This window comes from Rattus rattus, chromosome 18, assembly GCF_011064425.1.
Source record: "Rattus rattus isolate New Zealand chromosome 18, Rrattus_CSIRO_v1, whole genome shotgun sequence".
In the NCBI taxonomy this organism is placed as follows: domain Eukaryota; kingdom Metazoa; phylum Chordata; class Mammalia; order Rodentia; family Muridae; genus Rattus; species Rattus rattus.
The window spans coordinates 29,368,216-29,389,499 of NC_046171.1; the positions used below are offsets into that span (position 1 = coordinate 29,368,216).

The window sequence follows — 21,284 nt, forward strand, 5'->3', positions numbered from 1 at the left end:
GAACAAAATACTCACAGGAGGAAATAGGGAAACAAAATGTGGAGCAGAGACTGAAGGAAAAGCCATTCAGAGACTGCCTCACCTGGGGAATCTATCCCATATATAGCCACAAAATTCAGACACTATTGCTGGTGACAAGAATTGCATGCTGACAGGAGCCTGATATAGCTGTCTCCTGAGAGGCTTTGTCAGAACCTGACAAATACAGAGGCAGATACTTGTAGCCAACCATTCTATTGAGAATGGTTCCCCAATGGAAGAGTTAGAGAAAGGACTGAAGGAGCTGAAGGGTTGCTTCTTATGCAACCCCATAAGAAGAACACAATATCAACCAACCAGACCCCCAAGAGCTCCAAGGGACTAACCCACCAACCAAAGAGTACACATGGAGTGACCCATGGCTCCAGCCAGAAATGTAGCAGAGGATGGCCTTGTAGGGCATCAACGGGATAGACACCCTTGGTCCTGTGAAGGCTCAATGGCCCAGTGTAGGGGAATGCCAGGGAGGGGAGGTGGGAAAGAGTGGGTGGTTGGTTGGGTGAGCACAGTATAGAAGCAGGGGGAGGGGGAATGGAGTAGGGGCTTTTCAGAAAGGAAACCAGGAATGGGGATAACATTTAAAATATAAATAAAATATTCAATAGAGGAAAAAAGAATTAAAAAAAGAAATAAGCCCCCAAAATAACTTTCTATATTTTGGTCAAAACACACGGATGAACATTTAACATACACAATGTGTCTTCATCTCATTCTCAGGATGATACAGCTCATTGTCAAAAGTAGGGAGACAGACCTGCTTGCTAGGGAACTCTCTGCACCTGAACAGCTTGGCTGAGCCCAAATGTGTTGGGGTTCTGTTTGTTTGCTAGTTTTGTCTGCTTCATTTTTCACACCAGAGAATAGGAGTCCTATACTTGAAATCTGTACTTGTTCTCAACCATCAAATCCCATCACATGAGGGTAGATGTCTAGCAGCCTACTTATCCAGTCGGCCTCTTGGTAGACGTAAGAGCCAGGCCAGAAGATTAAGTAGAGCTGTACGGCTCGGCTACAGAGGCAATAATGAAGTAGCTTCTCACAGTGGCTGTTAAAGAGAGCAGTGAGGTACTGATTCCCATCACAAAATAGCGTCAAATCTCGTACTAGACTCATGGTCCCAAGGTCTCTAACAACAGGTCATTTCCATGTAACTGTAGTTTGCTGTTGAAGAGGAAGCCATCAAATTTGAAAGCAATTTTAATTAAGTTGACCTAAAATGAGGCACTCAAATGGGCTCATTGGGTGCTATAGTGTTCTGATCACAAGAGGGATTCACAGACATTCTTGCCAGTGGAAGCGAACTCATGCTCACAAAGCTAACACTTACCCATTGTAGGAATCAACCACAACTTTTTGAGGTGCAACAATAGAGAATGGAGTGATTTCCTCAAGATTTGAGCAATGCTTTAAGTCACAGACATACACCTAGAGAACGAAAAAGTATAGCAATGGGATTAATGTCTGTCTGCATTCATTGTGGCCACCAAGTATTTCCTGAGCAGTTCTGTGCTTGGAATTGTGACAATGACTATGAACTCTTTGAAAAGGTATTTAAAGGGTAATTTAATTGGTGCATAGCTGTTCCCAGAACTGAGGAAGCAGATGCAGGAAGATCATGGATAATGGGCCAACTTGGGCTATACGAAAATACTCAGTATGAAAAAAACAAAAGGAACAGTGTATCTTTTTTTTTTTTTCCCAGAGCTGGGAACCGAACCCAGGGCCTTGCACTTGCTAGGCAAACGCTCTACCACTGAGCCAAATCCCCAACCCCAGGAACAGCGTATCTTATGTTCTAATCAGCTTATATTCTATTAGTACCAGTAATTTGTATGTTTTTCTTGGTTTATGGAGGTACCCAATTATTTTCCAAACTTTTATTGTACACTACAAGTGTCTGGGTTTCAGGTAGAGTGGTTGCCCTCTGTTCATTGCAATAAACATGCACTTATAAAATGAAAACTGGGGCTGGAGAGATGGTTCAGCAGTGACTGCTCCTCCAGAGGTCCTGAGTTCAATTCCCAGCAACCACATGGTGGCTCACAACCACCTGTAATGAGATCTGATGTCCTCTTCTGGTGTGTCTGAAAACAGCAACAGTGTACTCACATACATAAAATAAAATAAAAAAATTCACTTGCAACAACTATTTAATAAATAAATAAATAAATAAATAAATAAAATGAAAACAGGAAACACAGAGAGAGTTCTCAAAGATTCCAGTACTGACATATTCTCAGAGACCTACTAAAATCAATCCAGGTTACCATATAATTAAAGATGCTCGCAGCAGATTCTGCCCATGATGGACAGTCTCACAGTGATAACAAGCAGATAAAGTATCATTAATAAAAACTTATAACCATAAAAATCCACAAATAAGGCTGACAGGAACTGGATGTAGATCTCTCCTGAGAGACACAGCCAGAATACAGCAAATGCCATCATTAAACCACTGAACTGAGAACGGGAACCCCTGTTGAAGGAATCAGAGAAAGGACTGAAAGAGCTTGAAGGGGTTTGAGACCCCATATGAACAACAATGCCAACCAACCAGAGCTTCCAGGGACTAAGCCACTACCCAAAGACTATACATGGACTGACCCTGGGCTCCAATCTCATAGGTAGCGATGAATAGCCTAGTAAGAGCACCAGTGGAAGGGGAAGCCCTTGGTCCTGCCAAGGCTGGACCACCAGTGAACATGATTGTTGGGGGGAGGGTGGTAATGGGAGGAGGATGGGGAGGGGAACACCCATAGAGAAGGTGAGGGGGGGCTAGGGGGATTTTGACTTGGAAACCAGGAAAGGGAATAACATTTGAAATGTAAATAAGAAATACCCAATTTAATAAAGATGGGGGGAAAGCCACAAATAATGATGACTTAATAATAAGGCAGAGCATTTCGTAAATTAAGTCCATTATTCATTGCTAATCTAGTATCTGAAGTCAGCAATCAATGAGTCAAACCTGTGGATACCACCAGATATGCTTGTTTGTACATACAATTAGTCATAGTCCCTCTAACTAACCCGTTTATCCATGATGAAATACATCCTTTGGTAAAGCCAGTCTACAGAGATAGAAGAGACTAGTGCTGAGCCTCGGTAAAAGATCCTCAGGTCAGACACATCAGACATGTTAGCAGCCCCCTTCATCCATATGATGGTTCCTTCTGAGAAATAAACCACTTCCTGCTGAGTGTTGACTGATATTCCTAGAAGAGCCAAGAAAGCACATACACGTGGTTAAATGTCCCCAAGGATGACAAGACTTAGAAGCAAACTTGTCTTTACTATTTATTAAAGTCAAATAGAAGTTCTTATAATTTAAAAATATCCTTCTAAATTCTTCTAGTACATGTAACTAATATGTTGGGTATTTTCATAATGTCTATAAAAATACTAGAAGAATTTAGAATAGTATAATACACAAATATTCAGGAGCGTAAACTCTAGCATCACTGGAAATTTGGGGGGTAGAGTGGACTTGATGTGGGGTTGTTTGTTTTGCGCTGAAGAAGGTCTCTAAGTCCTCACTCAGGCATGTTTAAGCATGTGCCCCATCTGGGCTACATCTCCAGACACAAAAGCATGTTTGGATATTATTTTATTGTTTGAGAGTTTCATAAATGTCCTTGGATCAAATCCATCCCTCATTTGTTCCCCTCTAATTCTTTGTCTATCCCAACCACTCTTCCCTCATGTATTCTCTTTTCAAGCTCCCTGTGTCCACATAGTGTTGCTAGTATATGAATGAATATGGGGCCACTTGGGAATACGGGCAGCCTCTCAGGGGTCACAGAAAAACAGTCACTCTCCATCTCCCAGCAGCCAGCAGTTGTCAATAGACCCTCTCAAATAGAGGATTTTTTCAACCCTCCCCCATCCATGCTGGGATTTTTTTCTGGCTTGATCTTGCATAGGTCTCATGCATTTGGTCACATTCACAAGTTCATACACAGAACTTCTTCGTCATAGTCAGAAAATAGTTTCCCTATAGTCACTCTACAGTGTGCTTTGACCATTTCAGCACTACGAAAGCTATCCAGAAAGGATAAAGTTTCCAGGTCAGTACACTGTGTGATTTCTCCATGTTCTATGACTAAAATTTGGGTGTCTTCAGAAACTGTGTCTTCTATCAAGTTCTGAAGGATAACCAGGAGTACTGACAATATCCTATACTGTTTCAGGGATCTATGGGATCCCAGTAATCAATAACTCAGAAACAGATGAACCATACCTAGCTCTGGGATCCAAGAGCAACTTTTAATATTCCTCTATTCTAGAAGTTTTCTGTTGGAAATCCTAAATACTTCTTTTCATAGTAAAAGAACATGATTCTGTCAGACTGACCTGTAATATTATGACGTATAGCATCTGACCAAAGGCAATGTGCTTCGTCCACTAAGTACTTCAAAGACCTCTTTCTTAGAGAAGTTTTTCTGGATAAAAAGAGCCATTGTTCTTCTTCTTGAACTGAAAAACATGATTTATAGGCAGACAGACCAACCATACACAAACCAACACAAAAAGTTTTAATTCTTCTACACAAGGAAGACAGTACTTTTTTAAAAAGACTGACTAAATTTTCTGGAGTTACTTTAGAGGTATTGCAGCTGTGGCATAATCTCCATAAATCCATGGCTGGGGGTAGGAAATATGATGACAGTCAAGTAGGACTACGTGACCATATCGTGTGACATATTACACGATCTTAACGTCCTTGTTCCAATAGATGTTAAATCATTATCCCCAGTCAAGATAATTTTCTTGGTAAGTGTAATCCAGCCTCAAGCAACGTGGATTGTTGTGTAACTCGAGCTATGTTGAAGGTGTTTCAAGCAGGAGAAAAATCTCAAAATAAAATGTGAAGGTTACAGAACTCTGATATCCTGTTTAGCTGGAAAGTGATGCAAGGTCCGTGGGTGATAGATGCTTCTGGGCAATTAATAAATGGTAAGCAATAGTCACACAGCAAACTTAACCTTGCTCTATATTTAACTTTTCCTTTGGCCATGGTTCATGCATGACAAAAATACCTCTCTTTTCCTAGAGTCTAGGATCAGCCAAAAATATTGGCCAATCATAAATGACATCAAGGTAATTGTTTAAAAACAGTAACCGAAAAGGAAGACTTACAAAAAAGTAAAGTAAATTCACGGACTGAATTTTCAAAGAGTTAATATTTAAATTTTTATGTTTGTGTGTACTTAAAACATTAAAGCAGGCTGAGAAAATGTTCAATGTAACCATACACATGTGAAGCCGGGTCATGATAAGGAAGTTTATATCTAACTCCTCAATTCGTAAATGCATATTACCATACTTGTTGATTTAAACTAAAACCAAAAATTTGTTTGAAGTCATCTTTCTTAAAATGCCTACCTTTTTCATTCTATTTTTCAAAATCTCAAAATTCTCATATCAACTATCTATCTAACCTATTTGGCAAATGTGTAGAATAATGTAAAACTTAAAATTATCAGGTACCGAAAGAATAACATGCATAAAGTGAAGGGATCTTGAGGTCTTCCATATGACCTCTGAACTCTGACCTTTACCCCAGTTAACACTTATCCCTACGTAACAGAAAGGAAAAACCTAGACCATACCTGCTGGGGATGGAGTGGTAATCATAGATTCTGCTTCTGGCCCCTCACCGACTTCATTGACTGCTGCGATAGAAAACCTATTCCAAACACAATTTGGAGAGACGTGTTTCACACGGCATGCTGTGAACATGAGATAAATATAGGGGCGACAGGGATTCTATTTAGAGATCCTGTGGTAGTGAACAGACCTAGTTACTCAGTGTCACTGCTCAGCAACCAGAGACCATCAATCATGTCCTTGTTTGCATTCCCCACGGAATAGTTCAGGGTCACTGAGGTCAGAAGCTGAACTCTGCTATCTGCATGACCTCCATTTCCCCCTTGTTTAAAGAAGTCTCAGTAAAGGCCAGAGAAGCTAACAATAATAAAATAATCTTTGGTGGTTAATTTAAAAAAAAAAAACACTAACAGGATTTTACCTCCTTATTTCTCTTGATGTTTGATTAAATAAACAAACCACAGCCATGGTATATGTGTTATTATTGCCTCATATTTAAAAGGATCATTTGATATATTGAAAACATTTTCTGTTTAGAATTGTGTGATCTAATACACATGGAAATTTGAGAAAAAGGACAACTGCAATACAATGGAATAGAGTCAGTGTCACGTTTCTAAATACACTTAACTGATTTTTAGACATGTTTTTTTTTTAAATCATCATCATGCCTGCATGAAGGCTGGTGCAATTTCTCTGTTTATCTCTTACCTGTAAGTGGTGTTTGGAAGAGTAGAATAAAACTGGAAACTGGTTCTCTGTGTCCCTGAATCTAATTTTTGAGTTTTACTGATCAGCCTTAAATTATAACCCAAAATAGGTCCACCTGGGAAATAGGGTGGAGCCCAGCTGACCTCCACAGTGTCAGGGCTCGAGCTTTCGATGTTCGTGATGAAAGGCGCAGTTTCTGGTACTGGAAAAATATCAAGCGACATAGTGAGGGCACAAAGTACAGATTTCTATGCTCTTAGACTAGAACAATGAACAAAATGTGTTCAAAGGTTGACAGAAATAAGATCTTTTGATTAATACTGAAAATGTGGCCAAGGGACGCGAGTTAGAAATTTTGAGCTGGAATTCGTGCTCTCTTAATCATACCAGCTAAGTACTGAACTAAAACTGTTGCATTTCCTCAATTTTAAATTGTGAAATAACCAATATTGGAGAGTCGAATGGGACCTATCTTCTAGACAAAGAGCTGTCAAAAACCTCTGGAGATGCAAGCAAGCAGTAGGAGGGAATCACACCAGAAGATGAGACTCTGCACAAGAGACTCAATGATTAACACAAAAATGACTAAGGCAAGTCGTGGAGCTTTTTCCTCCGTGAGCTATGACCTGACTAGTTCAAGAAGAAAATGTGCTTCAGACAGGAGCCTAGCATGGCTGCCCTCTGAGAGGCCCAACAAGCAGCTAAAAGAGTCAGATTCAGATGCTAGCACCCAACCAATGGACAGAAACCAGGGACTCCTGTGGTTGAATTAGGGAAAAGTTGGAAGAAGCTGAGGAGGAGGGTGACCCCATAGGAAGACCAGCAGTCTCAACTGACCTGGACCCCCAAGTTCTCTCAGACACTGAGCCACCAGCCAGACAGCATACACCAGCTGATATGAAGCCCCTGACACATATACAGCAGAGGACTGCCTGGTCTGGCCCAGTGAGAGAAGAGGCACCTAACACTCAAGAGACTTGAGGCCTCAGGGAGTGGGGAGGTCTGGTGGGGTGGGTGTGGAAAGGTGGGGACATCCTCTTGGAGATGGTAGAGGAGGTATAGGATGAGGAACAGTCAGAGGGTGGACCAGGAGGGGGATAACAACTAGACTGTAAGGAAAAGATTAAAGAATAAAAAAAAGAAAGAAAGAAAGAAAAGAAAATGTGCTTCCGATGAGCAGGATTGGTATGTTTTATTTCATTTGTACTGCTATCTTCCCTGACAATCTAGATAATACCTCCTTTACAGCCCTCCACAGTCCCTGGGAGCCCCGGCTTACAGCCTCACTCATGCCCCACCCTTGCTGTGGATGAAGGGAATATGAGTTAAACGATGAAATCATTTGCCCACAGACTCTATATGTTACTAGCAGAAAGACCAACAAATGATTCACCAGCCCAACTTTGTTCCTTGTCTCCACCTACTAATTATACCTTAGCCCCATGGAATATTCTTCTATCTGCTCTCTCCATAGAATGGTGTTTTAATGTCTTGGATCTTGAATAGAGCTCTCTCCTTCTGAATACTTCTGGCAAATGTCCTGCCCACTGTCGGTGGACTAGAGGTAGACGGTTCATCTGTCACACTGGTTTGTCTTTAGAAGGCCTTTCCATAATTTTCATAACCTTCCTCTGATACAATCCCTCCCAAAGTCTCAAAATAATCATTAGCAGACACAAACATCTTTGTTTCTCCCTGCCTCTATGTACTCAGTCACCTACGTCAAAGGGATAAAAGGAAATGACCTCCCGCTGACTTAGAATCAGGATGTCAACAGCAACTCGTTAGAGTCAACATAGAGATATGGTCTGCTCCACTATAAGCAAGTTAAAATACAACCACACAGCAAGATAGGATCGTTATCCAAATCTCTCTCTCTCTCTCTCTCTCTCTCTCTCTCTCTCTCACACACACACACACACACACACACACACACACACACACACACACACACAAGCTGTCTCTTTAGAAAGTACTAATCTGTCTTATAAAGACTCCTTTTGATTGGGGATAGGGCTCTCTTTGAAATAGCTGGAGGAAAAGGAGCACTAATGCCAACTAAAATCATCTAATTCTCATGGCCAAAGAGTACACATGGCCATAGGTATGAACATAAGTATCTGGGTATCACTGTGGCTTCCTCATCAACAGAAGGTATAAGTAGAGCTGGCAACCTGATGAAACTAGTTGGGGACATGTCTCCCGAGTGTCCTCTCTTTGATAATAGCGTCTCAGAGACTCTGTGACCACCTCTACTGATTACTCTCTGACATTTCCGCTTAGAACTTAAGGTCAGATACTAGGCTAGGGCCGTGCTTGAAATGACCGAAGTAGAACACACAGACCGTCTTTTGCCCCAGCAGTGTCTCGTACACTCCAACACACCGACATATCTTCTGTTTCCAGGTCTGTCACAGTAATAGTCTACGCTCTAATATCAATTTCTGTCTTACTTTGGGTTTTTATTAAAACCCCAAATCACTGATAAAAACAGTGGCCAAAAGTATTTGGGGGAAGAACTGGTTTAGTTTGGACTAAAGTTACAGTCCATCGGAAAGGGGAATCAGGGTAGGAACTCAAGGCAGAAACCCTAGGCATGAACCGAAGCCCAGAAGGGCTGCCTATACTGGCTTGCTCCCCTTGGCTTACTCACAACCCAGGACCATTCACCCAGGAGTGGCATCAGCCACAGTGGGCTGGGCCTTCCCCCATCAATCATTAATGAAGAAAATGCTGTCACAGGCCAATCTAATGACAGCAGTTCTTCAGTTGAGGTTCCTCTCCCTAGTGATTCTAGTTTGTATCGAGTTAACAATAGCTAACCGGCACCCTCACGTATTTAGTTGTGACCACATTTCCCACCGAAGAAGATGTGGACTTAACAAGAGCAGAGATCATTGTTTTGATCCCTGAAAAATTGTAAATGTTACCAGGCACACAGTTAAGTGACACACACAATGACTAAATGGAATACCAAAGGACTCGGTTTCTTCCCTTGCTTAAAACAAAAACAGATGAAAGCGAAGCTTCAGAACAATGTCCTTATGTCCCCAGTGACTTACATATGCCTACCTCCGTAAGGATGCGTCCTGTAACTGGGACTTGGCGGGGAATAAAGGTGCAGCTGGGCTGTGAAAATCCAAACCACTCGAAAAATATATTCAGTAAATGGATGCAGGGGCTCCACCGTGTATGAGAGCTTGGACACAGTCTAGATCCAGAAGAGACAGAAGTCAACATTTGTCCAATCACAACGCCTGCCCCACTGGGTTATGGAGTTCGGGTTAACTTGTGGAAGACAGGTGTGCCACTGGAGATGTGGCTGCCCAGATCCTTCTGAGTGTGAAACAGACCAGGAGCTGAGCTTTCAGACATCGGTCTGTATTATTCATACCACCCTCCCCTTCCTCAAAATGGGAGAGCTAAGGCTCAGTCATTCAGCCCTTACCCTAAGGATTTACTTGAATATTCCCATGTTACTATATTTGGTGTCTTGGTTGAATTTTTCCTGAACTTCCTCATGCTTTCCTAAAAGTGACCATCCTGAAAGGCTACCATACCTACAGTTCTAATTAAATTAAAACACAGTTTTAATTAAAGTTTAAATTAAATTAAAATACAGTTCTAATTAAAACACACCACTACGAGAATCTCCCTCCTGCCCTTCACCCTAGCTGGAATTCCTTTAAAGGCAGGGCAGGTAATGATCAATAGCATAAGTGGTTCTACAGTGCTCTACTGAAGGAATGATATTTGTAGACTATATACTTTTGGAGTTGGGGATTTAGCTCAGTGGTAGAGCGCTTGCCTAGCAAGCGCAAGGCCCTGGGTTCAGTCCTCAGCTCTAAAAACAAAAAAAAGAATATATACTTTTTCTAGAGTATCAGATATTCACTTAATACAACCACCATACTTGATCTGTGCTAGAATGCATTAATGTCAATAAGTCATTTTCTTCATCCACAGCAGATATTCCCCTGAACTCCCAATGGAAGCTTGCAACTCCAGATAGTATCGAATCCTACATACAGGTACCATAATACCGATATCGTGAGAGTCAATCTAATAACCTTAACAGAGATAGTTTAATCAATGATATAGGCTATGGATACGCTGATCCAAAAGATGACTAACTTTTAATGTGATAGAGCAAGATGACCTCATATTTCATCACACTCCTCATTACCATGTGATTTAAGACATCGGTCTCACTTTAGTGGTGGTAGTGGTATTGGTGGGCTTTAGTTTGTCATTGCAGTTGTTCGTTTGCTTGCTTTTGTTTTTTGTTTTTAGGCAGTGTTTAATTTGAAGTTCAGGCTAGCCTGGAACTTGCTGCCTAGCCCAGATTGGCCTCACAATCCTCAGTCCACCAAATGATGGGTTTATACCCCTATTCCACCACAACCGGCTTCAATCTTCGATTTTTTTTTTTTCAAATAATTTTCCATTTAAACATTTTAAGAAATACTTGAGCACTGGTAACTGACAGTTTGCAAACCAAAAGCACGGGTGAGAAAGGCATGATATTTTGAAGCTTCGAATAATTTAGGAACAAAACGTCTTTGTTTAGATAAGGATATAGTTTTGCGTACTTCCGTGTAAGTCCAGCTTCCTGGAAGTTGGGCGTATTTCCACTGAATGATGTATTTTACTCCAGAGATGTTGGCAGGGTTCCATCGTAATGTCACACCATTACTTCCGATGGAAGATGCGAAGGGTGCTGTAGGAAGCTCTGTGTTTTCTGGGGAGAAAACAACATTTCCATCACTTTTTTTTTTTTCAACTTTTTTTTTTTTTTTTTTGGTTCTTTTTTCCGGAGTTGGGGACCGAACCCAGGGCCTTGCGCTTCCTAGGCAAGCGCTCTGCCACTGAGCTAAATCCCCAACCCCTCCATCACTTTTAACTCCTGTGGATGGGTGTGCCTGTTTTGTCCAGGTCTCTCCTGCTCAATAATACACCTGAGCAATAAATTATATTCAAGGCAGTCTTTCTCTTTTTATCACGAGCAGGCAACAGTGTTCTCAGATTGACCGGTCTTGTTTTGGGCCCCATTTAGTCACAGACAGACCTAGGTGTGTGGGCAATAAAACGCCTTTATCTACTGTTGACTCATCATTCAAGCCATATTGCACAGGTCGGAAGCAGATGAGAAATTTAGGCAAAAACTTGACTAACCTATAATCTGAAAAATGTATGTAACTAAGCTAGTATTACAATTATAATTTCTTTTTAAAAAGTTGTGAATCAGGTTTACACCTTTTTCAGTTCTGGCATTCTTGGTTTTAGTAAATTTTTCGCGGTTCTTTGGAACAAAGGAATGATGTGACCACTTGTGATTCCAGAATTGTGTGTCCTAACAACTTAGCAGATGCTTGAAACAGTGGCACATTAGCCAGACCTGGTGGCCCACAGCTGTAATCTCAGGACTCGGGAGGCTCAGGCAGGCTGAAGACTGCAAGTCTAAGGCCCAGCTACACAATGAGGGTTTCGGTCCAGCCTCAGCTACAGGTGAGCTTCACTTAGCACAAACAACAAGGCAGCAAAAAGAGCTTGCCGGCATGGCCACACAGGGTAAGGGTGCTTACCGCTGAGTCTTACAACCCTAGTTCAACTCACAGCACATGAACGATGAAGAGAGAGAGATCTAGCTCCTACGAGTTGTTCTTTAATCTCCGCAAACATGCTAGGGCACAGCCTGACACAATTTAGGGACTGAGGAGATGGCTCAGTGATTAGGAACACTTGGTAATCTGGCAAAGGACTGAGTTCAGATCCCAACACACAAGTCTAATGGTTCACAATTAGGTGTGACTCCACCACGAGGGGATCTGACCTTCTGGCCTCCGTGGGAACTTTTATTCATGGACACACATATATGCACATAATTAAAAGTAATAAATCTTATTAAAACACATAAATGTAACAGAAAATTTAAATACCACACATTTTAAAGGGTCAAATTACATATTTATTTCAAACCTTAAATAAAAGTTACTGTATGTTAATGGCAATCATGTGCCCCTTGAACACTTCACAACTTCTCTGGTGTGCATAATCTAATAAGTATTGCCATAACTAAATCCTATCTTGCACTTAGTTTTTTTTTTCTTCATTGCATTTTTATTTGCATTTTAAATGTTAGCCCATTTCCCGGTTTCCCCTTCAGAAACCCACTATCCCACCCCAACCCCCTGCTTCTATGAGGGTGCTCCCTCACCAACCCACACACTCCCCTCCCACCTCCCTGCCCTGACATTCCCCTACACTAGGGCATCAAGCCTTGACAGGACCAAGGGCATCTCCACCCATTGTCCTACAAGGCCATCCTCTGCTACATATGCAGATGTACATAGAGCCACAGGTCCATTTCTGTGTTCTCTTGTGATGGTCGCTTAGTCCCTGGGAGCTCTGGGGGGTGTGGTTGGTTGATACTGTGTTCTTCTTATGAGGTTGAAAACCCCTTCAGCTACTTCAGTCATTTCTCTAACTCCTGCACTGGGGACCCTGTTCTCAGTTCAATGGCTGCGAGCATCTGCCTCTGTATTTGTAAGGCTCTGGCAGAGCCTCTCGCAGACAGCTATATCAGGATCCTGTCAGCATGCACTTCTCGGCAGCCACAATATTGTCTGGGTTTGGTGGCTGTATATGGGACAGTATTTTTGTTCCCACTTGAAAGAAGGTCTGAAGCATCCAAACACTAGTCTTTCTTCTTCTTGAGCTTCCTGTGGTCTGTGTGTTGTATCCTGGGTATTCCCAGCTTTTGAGCTAATATTCACTTATCAGTGAGTGCATACCATGTGTGCTATTTTGTGATTGGGTTACCTCACTCAGGATGATATTTTCTAGTTCCATCCATTTGCCTAAGAATTTCATGATGCCATTGTTTTTAATAACAGAGTAGTATTCCATTGTGTAAATGTACCACATTTTCTGTATCCATTCCTCTGTTGAAGGGTATTTGGGTTCTTTCCAGCTTCTGGCTATTATAAATAAGGCTGCCATGAACGTAGTGGAGAATGTTTTCTTGTTATACGTTGGAGCATCTTTTGGGTATATGCCCAGGAGTGGTATAGCTGAGTCCTCAGGTAGTAGAATATCCAATTTTCTGAGGAACCTCCAGACTGATTTCCAGCGTGGTTGTACCAGTCTGCAATCCCACCAACAATGGAGGAGTGTTCCTCTTTCTCCACATCCTTGCCAGTATCTGTTGTCACCTGAGTTTTTGATCTTAGTCATTCTGACCGGTGTGAGGTGGAATCTCAGGGTTGTTTTGATTTGCATTTCCCTGATGACTAAGGATATTGAATATTTCTTTAAGTACTTCTCAGCCATTCCATATTCCTCAATTGAGAATTCTTTGTTTAGCTCTATTACTCCATTTTTAATAGGGTTTTTTGGCTCTCTGGAGTCTAATAGGTTGAGTTCTTTGTATATTTTGGATATTAGCCCTCTATCAGATGTAGGATTGATAAAGATCTTTTCCTAATCTATTGGTTGCTGTTTTGTCCTATTAACAGTGTCCTTTGCCTTACAGAAGCTTTGCAATTTTATGAAGTCCCATTTGTCTAATGTTGATCTTAGAGCAAAAGCCATTGGTGTTATGTTCAAGAAATTTTCCCCAGTGCCCATGTGTTTGAAGCTCTTGCCCACTTTCTCTTCTATTAGCTTCAGTCTTATCTGGTTTTAGGTAGAGGTCCAAGATCCACTTGGACTTGATCTTTGTACAAGGTTATAAGAATGGATCAATGTGCAGTCTTCTACATGCTAACCTCCAGTTTAGCCAGCACCATTTGTTGAAAATGCTGTCATTTTTTCCACTGGATGGTTTTAGCACCTTTGTCAAAGATCAAGCAACTATAGGAGTGTGGGTTCATTTCTGGGTCTTCAATTCTATTCCACTGATCTACCTGCCTGTCTATGTACCAATACCATACTGTTCTTATCACTATTGCTCTGTAATACAACTGGAGGTCAGGGATGGTGATTCCCCAAGTTCTTTTATTGTTGAGAATTGTTTTGACTATCCTGGGTTTTTTATTGTTCCAAATGGATTTATATTGCAAATTGCTCTTTCTAACTCTGCAAAGAATTGACATGAGATTTTTATGGGGATTGCATTCAATCTGTAGCTTGCTATAGGCAAGATGGTCATTTTTACTATATTTATCCCACCAATTCATGAGCGTGGGAGGTCTTTCTATCCTCTGAGATCTTCTTCAGTTTCTTCTTTAAGAGGCCTGAAGTTCTTGCCATACAGATCTTTCACTTGCTTGGTTAAATTCACACCAAGATATTTTATATTATTTGGGACTATTGTGAAGGGTGTCATTTCCTTAATTTCTTTCTCATCCTGTTTATCCTTTGTGTAAAGGAAGGCTACTGGTTTGTTTGAGTTAATTTTATACCCAGCCACTTTGCTGAAGTTGTTTATCAGGCTTAGTAGTTCTCTGGTGGAATATTTTGGGGTCACTTAAGTATACTATCATATCATCTGCAAATAGTGATATTTTGACTTCTACCTTTTCAATTTGTATCTCTTTGACCTCTTTTTGTTGTCTAATTGCTCTGGCTAGGACTTCAAGTACTAAATTGAATAGGTAGAGAGAGAGTGGGCAGCCTTATCTACTCCCTTGTTTTAGTGGGGTTGCTTCAAGTTTCTCTCCATTTAGCTTGATGTTGGCTACTGGTTTGCTGTATATTGCTTTTACTATGTTTAGATATGGGCCTTGAATTCCTGATCTTTCTAAAACTTTTTTCAAGAAGGAGGGTTGAATTTTGTCAAATGCTTTCTCAGCATCTAATGAGATGATAATGTGTTATTTTTTCTTTGAGTTTGTTTATATAGTGGATTACATGGATGCATTTACATATATTGAACCATCACTGTATTCCTACTTGATCATGATGGATAATTGTTTTGATGTGTTCTTGGATATGGTTTTCAAGAATCTTATTGAGTATCTTGGCGTCAATATTCAAAAGTGAAATTGTTCTGAAGTTCTCTTTTGTTGTTAGGTCTTTGTGTAGTTTAGGTATAGGTGTTTAATTGTGGCTTCACAGAACATATTGGGTAGTGTTCCTTTTGTTTCTGTTTTGTGAAATAGTTTGGAGAGTCTTGGTATTAGGTCTTCTATGAAGGTCTGATAGAATTCAGGACTAAACCCATCTGATCCTGGGCCTTTTATGGTTCACAGACTTTTTTAAATTGGATATTTTTTATTTACATTTCAAATGTTATCCCCTTTCCTGGTTTCCCATCCATAAACTCCTTATCCCATTCTCCCTCCCCCTTCTTCTATGAGGGTGGTCCCCCACCCTCTTTCACTTTCCTGTCTTGACATTCCCCTACACTGGGGCATCAAGCTTTGGCAGGACCAAAGGCTTCTCCTCCCATTGATGCCCCACAAGGCATATGTAGCTGAAGCCATGGATCTGTCCATGTACACTCTTTGGATGGTGGTTTAGTCCCTAGGAGCTCTGGTTGGTTGGTATTGTTGTTCTTAGGTAGGTGCAAACCCTGTCAGCTCCTTCAATCCTTTCTCTAACTCCTCCACTGGGGACCAGTTGGGAGACTTTTAATGACTGCTTCTATTTCTTTAGGAATTACAGGACTGTTTAGATAGTTTATCTGATCCTGATTTAACTTTGGTACCTGATACCTTTCTAGGAAATTGTCCATTTAATCCAGATTTTTCCAGTTTTCTTGAGTATAGGCTTTCATAGTAGAACCTGATGATTCTTTTTGAATTTCCTCAGATTCTGTTGTTGTGTCTCCCTTTTCATTTCTGATTTTGTTAATTTGGATATACTCTCTGTGACCTCTGGTTAATCTAGCTAAGTGTTTATCTATCTCATTAATTTTTACAAAGAACCAGCTCATGGTTTTGTTGATTCTTTGTGTAGTTCTTTTTGTTTCTACTTCAGCCCTGAGTTTATTTCCTGCTGTCTACTCCTCTTGGGTATATTTGCTTCTTTTTGTTCTAGAGCTTTCAGGTGTGCTGTCGAGCTGCTAGTGTATGCTCTCTCCAGTTTCTTTTTGGAGGCACTCAGAGCTGTGAATTTTCCTCTTAGCGCTGCTTTCACGGTTTCCCATAAGTTTGGGTAAATTGTGTCTTCATTTTCATTAAATTCTAAAATATCTTTGATTTCTTTCTTTATTTCTTTCTTGATCAAGTGATCATTGAGTAGAGCATCGTTCAGCTTCCATGTGTATGAGGGTTTTCTGTCATTTTGTCACTGAAGACCAGCCTTAGTCCATGGTGACCTGATAGGATGCAGGGAATTATTTCTATCTTCTTGTATCTGTTGAGACCTGTTTTGTGACTGATTTTATGGCCAATTTTGGAGAAGGTGCCATGAGGTGCTGAGAAGAAGGTATATTCCTTTGTTTTAGGATGAAATGTTCTATAGGTATCTGTTAAATCCATTTGGTTCATAACTTCTGTTAGTTTCACTGTGTCTCTGTTTAATTTCTATTTCCATGATCTGTCCATTGATGAGAGTTTGCATTTAGTTTTTTATGGAAGTTCTTGTTACATAAGATATCACCCAAAGTCTCAACCTTTTTAACTATGACATCATAGAAAGAGTACAGTGAGCTCCATTGTTATGCCATGAACCACACCTGAGCAGTAGAGCCAACAGCATCCAGTAGATGCCCACTTGTCCTGAATCCCTCAAGACCGAAACTATCCTGTTACCTCCCTGAGGGTGCTATGACACCCTAGGGCACTTCTGCGATGTCTTGGGATGTTTTCTGTATCATTTAGAAATCACAAATACAGATTTTATGTATAGTTAACCTTCACAACAAAGGTAAAAAATTAATGTCACAGCTCGACCCGTTTACAGAAATGCAGAGTATTGTTTTTCTGTTTCTTTTGTTTATGAGACACTAAAGGGCAGAGTATCTTGGGACAGCAAGTAACACTCTCCTCCCAATTTCCAACAGCCAGTCAGGTAAACACTAGCCTCTGAGAGAAAAATAACAGCTTATGAAACATTCAATCAATTGATTGATTGATTTGAATCAACCAAGTTCTGGCCCTCCAGACATCACTGGAAAATTGGTGCATTGGGACAAAGCCACTTACGTTCACACACACACACACACACACACACACACACACACACACACACGAGCTTCCCACCCATTCCAAATCCAGCCCTGGATTACTTCACATTAAATAAATTACCCTGATATCTTCAGCTCATCAAAACAGCAGCCTTCCTTGATATCAAGGCTGTTCGGGATGTAATCCCCTCATTAGAATAGGGCTGAGCTTGGGCTAGCCCAGGCTTGGGCTGGGCATGTAGCTCATCAATAGAGTGGTTGCCTAGCATGCATAAGAACTTGCAATTTGATCCCAAGAACCCTATAAAACTGAGTACAGTGATACATTATTCCCAGGAGAATAGAATTAGAGGCAGGAGTATTAGGAGTTCAAGGTCTCCCTCAACTACATAATAAACCCAAGGTCATTTGGGCCCTGAGAGCCCACTGTCTTAGATAGATAGATAGATAGATAGATAGATAGATAGATAGATAGATAGATAGAGATGATAGATAGATAGATAGATAGATAGATAGATAGATAGATAATACACCTACTAATGTTGAAGACACAATACTGCCCTAAGTGTCAGTGTTTCACATTCCCTGTATTTTATCTACAACAGGATATTGGCTCTTCTCTTCATCAGCATGACCCTAGTATTTGAAATCACAGGATGTTTTTCATATACAATTGTTAGCAGAGACAGTTTTTGGGTTTTGAGACAGGATGCCACTCTGCCACCCACGCTGACCTTAAACTTGCTGCAGTCATCCTACCTCAGCCTCCTGGGTGCTGGCTCTACAGGCGAGAGCCACCCAAGTCTCATATACAAATATTTCCTATGCTGTTGAGATACGGGAGTGTAGGTGTTTTTTGGTTTTTTGTTTTGTTTTGTTTTGTTTTTTCTATTTTTTTTTTTCGGAGCTGGGGATCGAACCCAGGGCCTTGCGCTTGCTAGACAAGCGCTCTACCACTGAGCCAAATCCCCAACCCCGAGTGTATCGTCTTCTTACCCAGCACTTCCTCTTCGTAGCTACCCTCCGCGTTGCTGCAGCCGACCTCACAGGACTCCCTCTGTGGAAGACAGGTGGTGGGGATCAGTGCCAGGTTTGCTGATAAGCTTCAACCAAAATCAGGAACCTAAATGAACTTTCTAACTTTATAAGTGAGGCGAGGCGGCATGGGCCTGTCATCCTAGCCCTTTCTAGGTAGAGTCAGGAGTTCAGGGCTGTCCTTAGCTACTCAAAAAGTTTGGGGTAGCCTATGCTATATAAGAATCTGTCTCAAATGTGGAGGAAAAAAAGAATGACAAAGAGGACACGCATTTAAGGTGCACAGAAGTTCTGGTGGGTTTTTGTAATTTCCAAAATGGTGTCATCATTGACTCATTGTGATTTTAGAACATTCCCTTCCTTCCAAGAAGAAACCCTGCAGAGTGCCTTATATATTTGAATTTGTTCTGTTTCATTTTGCTTACTCTCAATCTACTGAATTCATTCCATGTCCCTGTCACTCTATAGTTTGAGGAAAAACAAAACAAAACAAAAACAAACAAACAAACAAACAAACAAACGCTAAACTTAATAGTCCCATTTTATTTTTACTATCTTGGTCAAAGTTTTGATGATCTAGAAAACTAAAATTCCAGCCCAAGACAAGGCATTTGATTTTCTATTTGTAGTATTTTCCCTATTATCCTTAGAATTAAAAATTGACTACCAATTATATAATACCCAACATTCTAATGGATGTCTTCATACCAATGCTGACTTTTAAGGTCTCCAACAGCCCAATGACAATGGACACCTTTATCTCATTAAAGCAAAAAGCAGGGTACATATTTGAGAACTGAAACCCGAATTGCCCACAACTTGGGATGTTTCACCCTTAGCTACAGAGAAAAGAAACTCATGCAGGAAAAGCACACATCGTAAAAGTCCAGAGAGGCTGTGCTCAATCTTCCTGGTGTCCTCCCGTTTATAATTGCAATACCAGGAACAGCCTGCTGTCAGTCTCAGGATGGTGGGAGAAACCATAATACAAGACACCTGCTCTGGAAAGAAGAGACGTAACATGCAAATATTAACTTGAAGATGTTTGAACTGTGCACGGAAAGAAGTCGGGCCCGATAAGCCTGGGTTTACTTAGTTAAAGATTAATTCAAATACTGTGCTTTGGGCTTGGGATTGTTTAACTTAAAGGTTCAGTTACTTCTCACATCCTCTTTGAAGATTTGAGTAAAGCTCATCTAGTACCCAAGGTGGAGAAAATGCAAACCACCAGGCGACAAAAACACTCCATAGAATGAGCGTTTTTCTTCCAGGAATCAAAGGATTTTGTTTAGAAATGGCTATTACTTGGAAATATAGGCCATCCTGGAAAAAAGGAAATTGTGGTCCTGTTTTTCGTGTTTATTTTTTTCAGGGGAAGATAAAATAAACATTCCATCAATCTGAGAGGTTCAACATTATCTGGAGTGGAGGCTAAACTGTCAGCTATGCCGCCCCACTCATGGAGGCAAAGCAACATCAGACTTTATGATGAAGGGCAGCAGCCAGCATTTCCCAAGCCTAAAATGCCTGGCTAACCACAAAGACGTGGTTGTTTCAAAGCAGTTCACAGAACTAAGCCAGAAGCTTCTAGACCATGCTCAACCTTCCTAATTCTATGACCCTTTAATTCAATTCCTCAGGCTGTAGTGACCTCCCATCACAAAATTATTTCATTGCTACTTCCTAACTGTAATTTTGCTACTGTTATGAATCATAATGTAAATATCTGATATACAAGATATCTGATATGCTCCCCAGGTTGAGGACCACTGATTTTATGCCCATCTATTCCAGGATAGTGGGATGCCAACACTCTCCTGTCCAAGGACTTCATCCACCTGCCAGAGTCTAGTCTACCCTCACTATCATTTCCCCACAGTACTGAGACAATCGTTATTATCCTTTGGCTTCCCTGACTGGGTCATAGGCTGCCGGCACCTTTCCTAATTTTCTTAACACAAGGCAGAAACACCCCTCTAACCTCCATATGAATTGCGACATTCCTTTCTAAAAGATCTTCCATTCATTCAAGAATATTTATTGAATTCTCTTTTTGTCCCAAATACTGTTCTCGGCTATAAGAACATGGAGGCAAACAGCATAGTCCCCTACCTTTGTGGAATTTACATCGTCTTAGAACGGGATATAAAATAAATGAATGGCAAGTTTAAAGCTAACACCCCAGATAATAAAAAAGGAATGTGGCTGAGCTCGGTAGAACTCGTCTGTGTCAGGACAACAGGAGCAAGAAGTAAGAAGATCAAAGCCACGGGGCGTGACTAGGAGACGTCCTTCTAGTGTGATCCCCTGGAACAGTGCAGAGTTGCCTCTCAACTAAGACTTGAGCAATTAGAAGGGGAGAGGTTGTGATAGCGTTCGTGGGGTAGATAGACCTCTAGATGTAGGAAGGGCCACCTACAGTTGTAGAAGAGCTGAAGCCACAATATCTGGCAAAGAATGTGGGGAAAGGGACTCAAGTTGGGTCAGACACAGGGGTAGTGAGGCTGTCAAATGGCAATAAGAAGCCACAAAACGTCTTCTAGAAATAAAGAAGCCTGCATTTACCCTCTGTCCAAAGGTTACGTGCTACCCTAATCATAGGCTATGTTTTAAATGATCATGCGGCATCATCATTTTCTGGGTTCTAATCTCTAAGTTACCATTTCTAAGCTTTTCCTAAAAAAGACTGCATAATACAACCCTCCCGTGCTGGAAACACTCATGATGAAAGTGCTTGATTCCCGAAAGGTATAGATAACTGAATTAAAACTCTCATGGGGAAAACGAGTCACATTGCACATGTAAGCATGGACCA

General features: G+C 41.0%; 1 protein-coding gene across 1 annotated transcript in view; it reads right to left on the bottom strand.

The window, feature by feature from the left end:
• The window catches only part of Ros1 (ROS proto-oncogene 1, receptor tyrosine kinase), a 78,410-nt gene that overhangs the window by 33,254 nt on the left and 23,872 nt on the right, over positions 1-21,284 (bottom strand). The window contains exons 5-12 of the mRNA XM_032888985.1: positions 18,431-18,491; positions 10,953-11,101; positions 9,433-9,571; positions 6,361-6,562; positions 5,652-5,728; positions 4,393-4,515; positions 3,070-3,254; positions 1,367-1,464 (exon numbers count right to left, since the gene is read on the bottom strand). Of these exons, the coding sequence (XP_032744876.1) occupies positions 1,367-1,464; positions 3,070-3,254; positions 4,393-4,515; positions 5,652-5,728; positions 6,361-6,562; positions 9,433-9,571; positions 10,953-11,101; positions 18,431-18,491 (1,034 nt within the window). The remainder of the gene's footprint in view (positions 1-1,366; positions 1,465-3,069; positions 3,255-4,392; positions 4,516-5,651; positions 5,729-6,360; positions 6,563-9,432; positions 9,572-10,952; positions 11,102-18,430; positions 18,492-21,284) is intronic.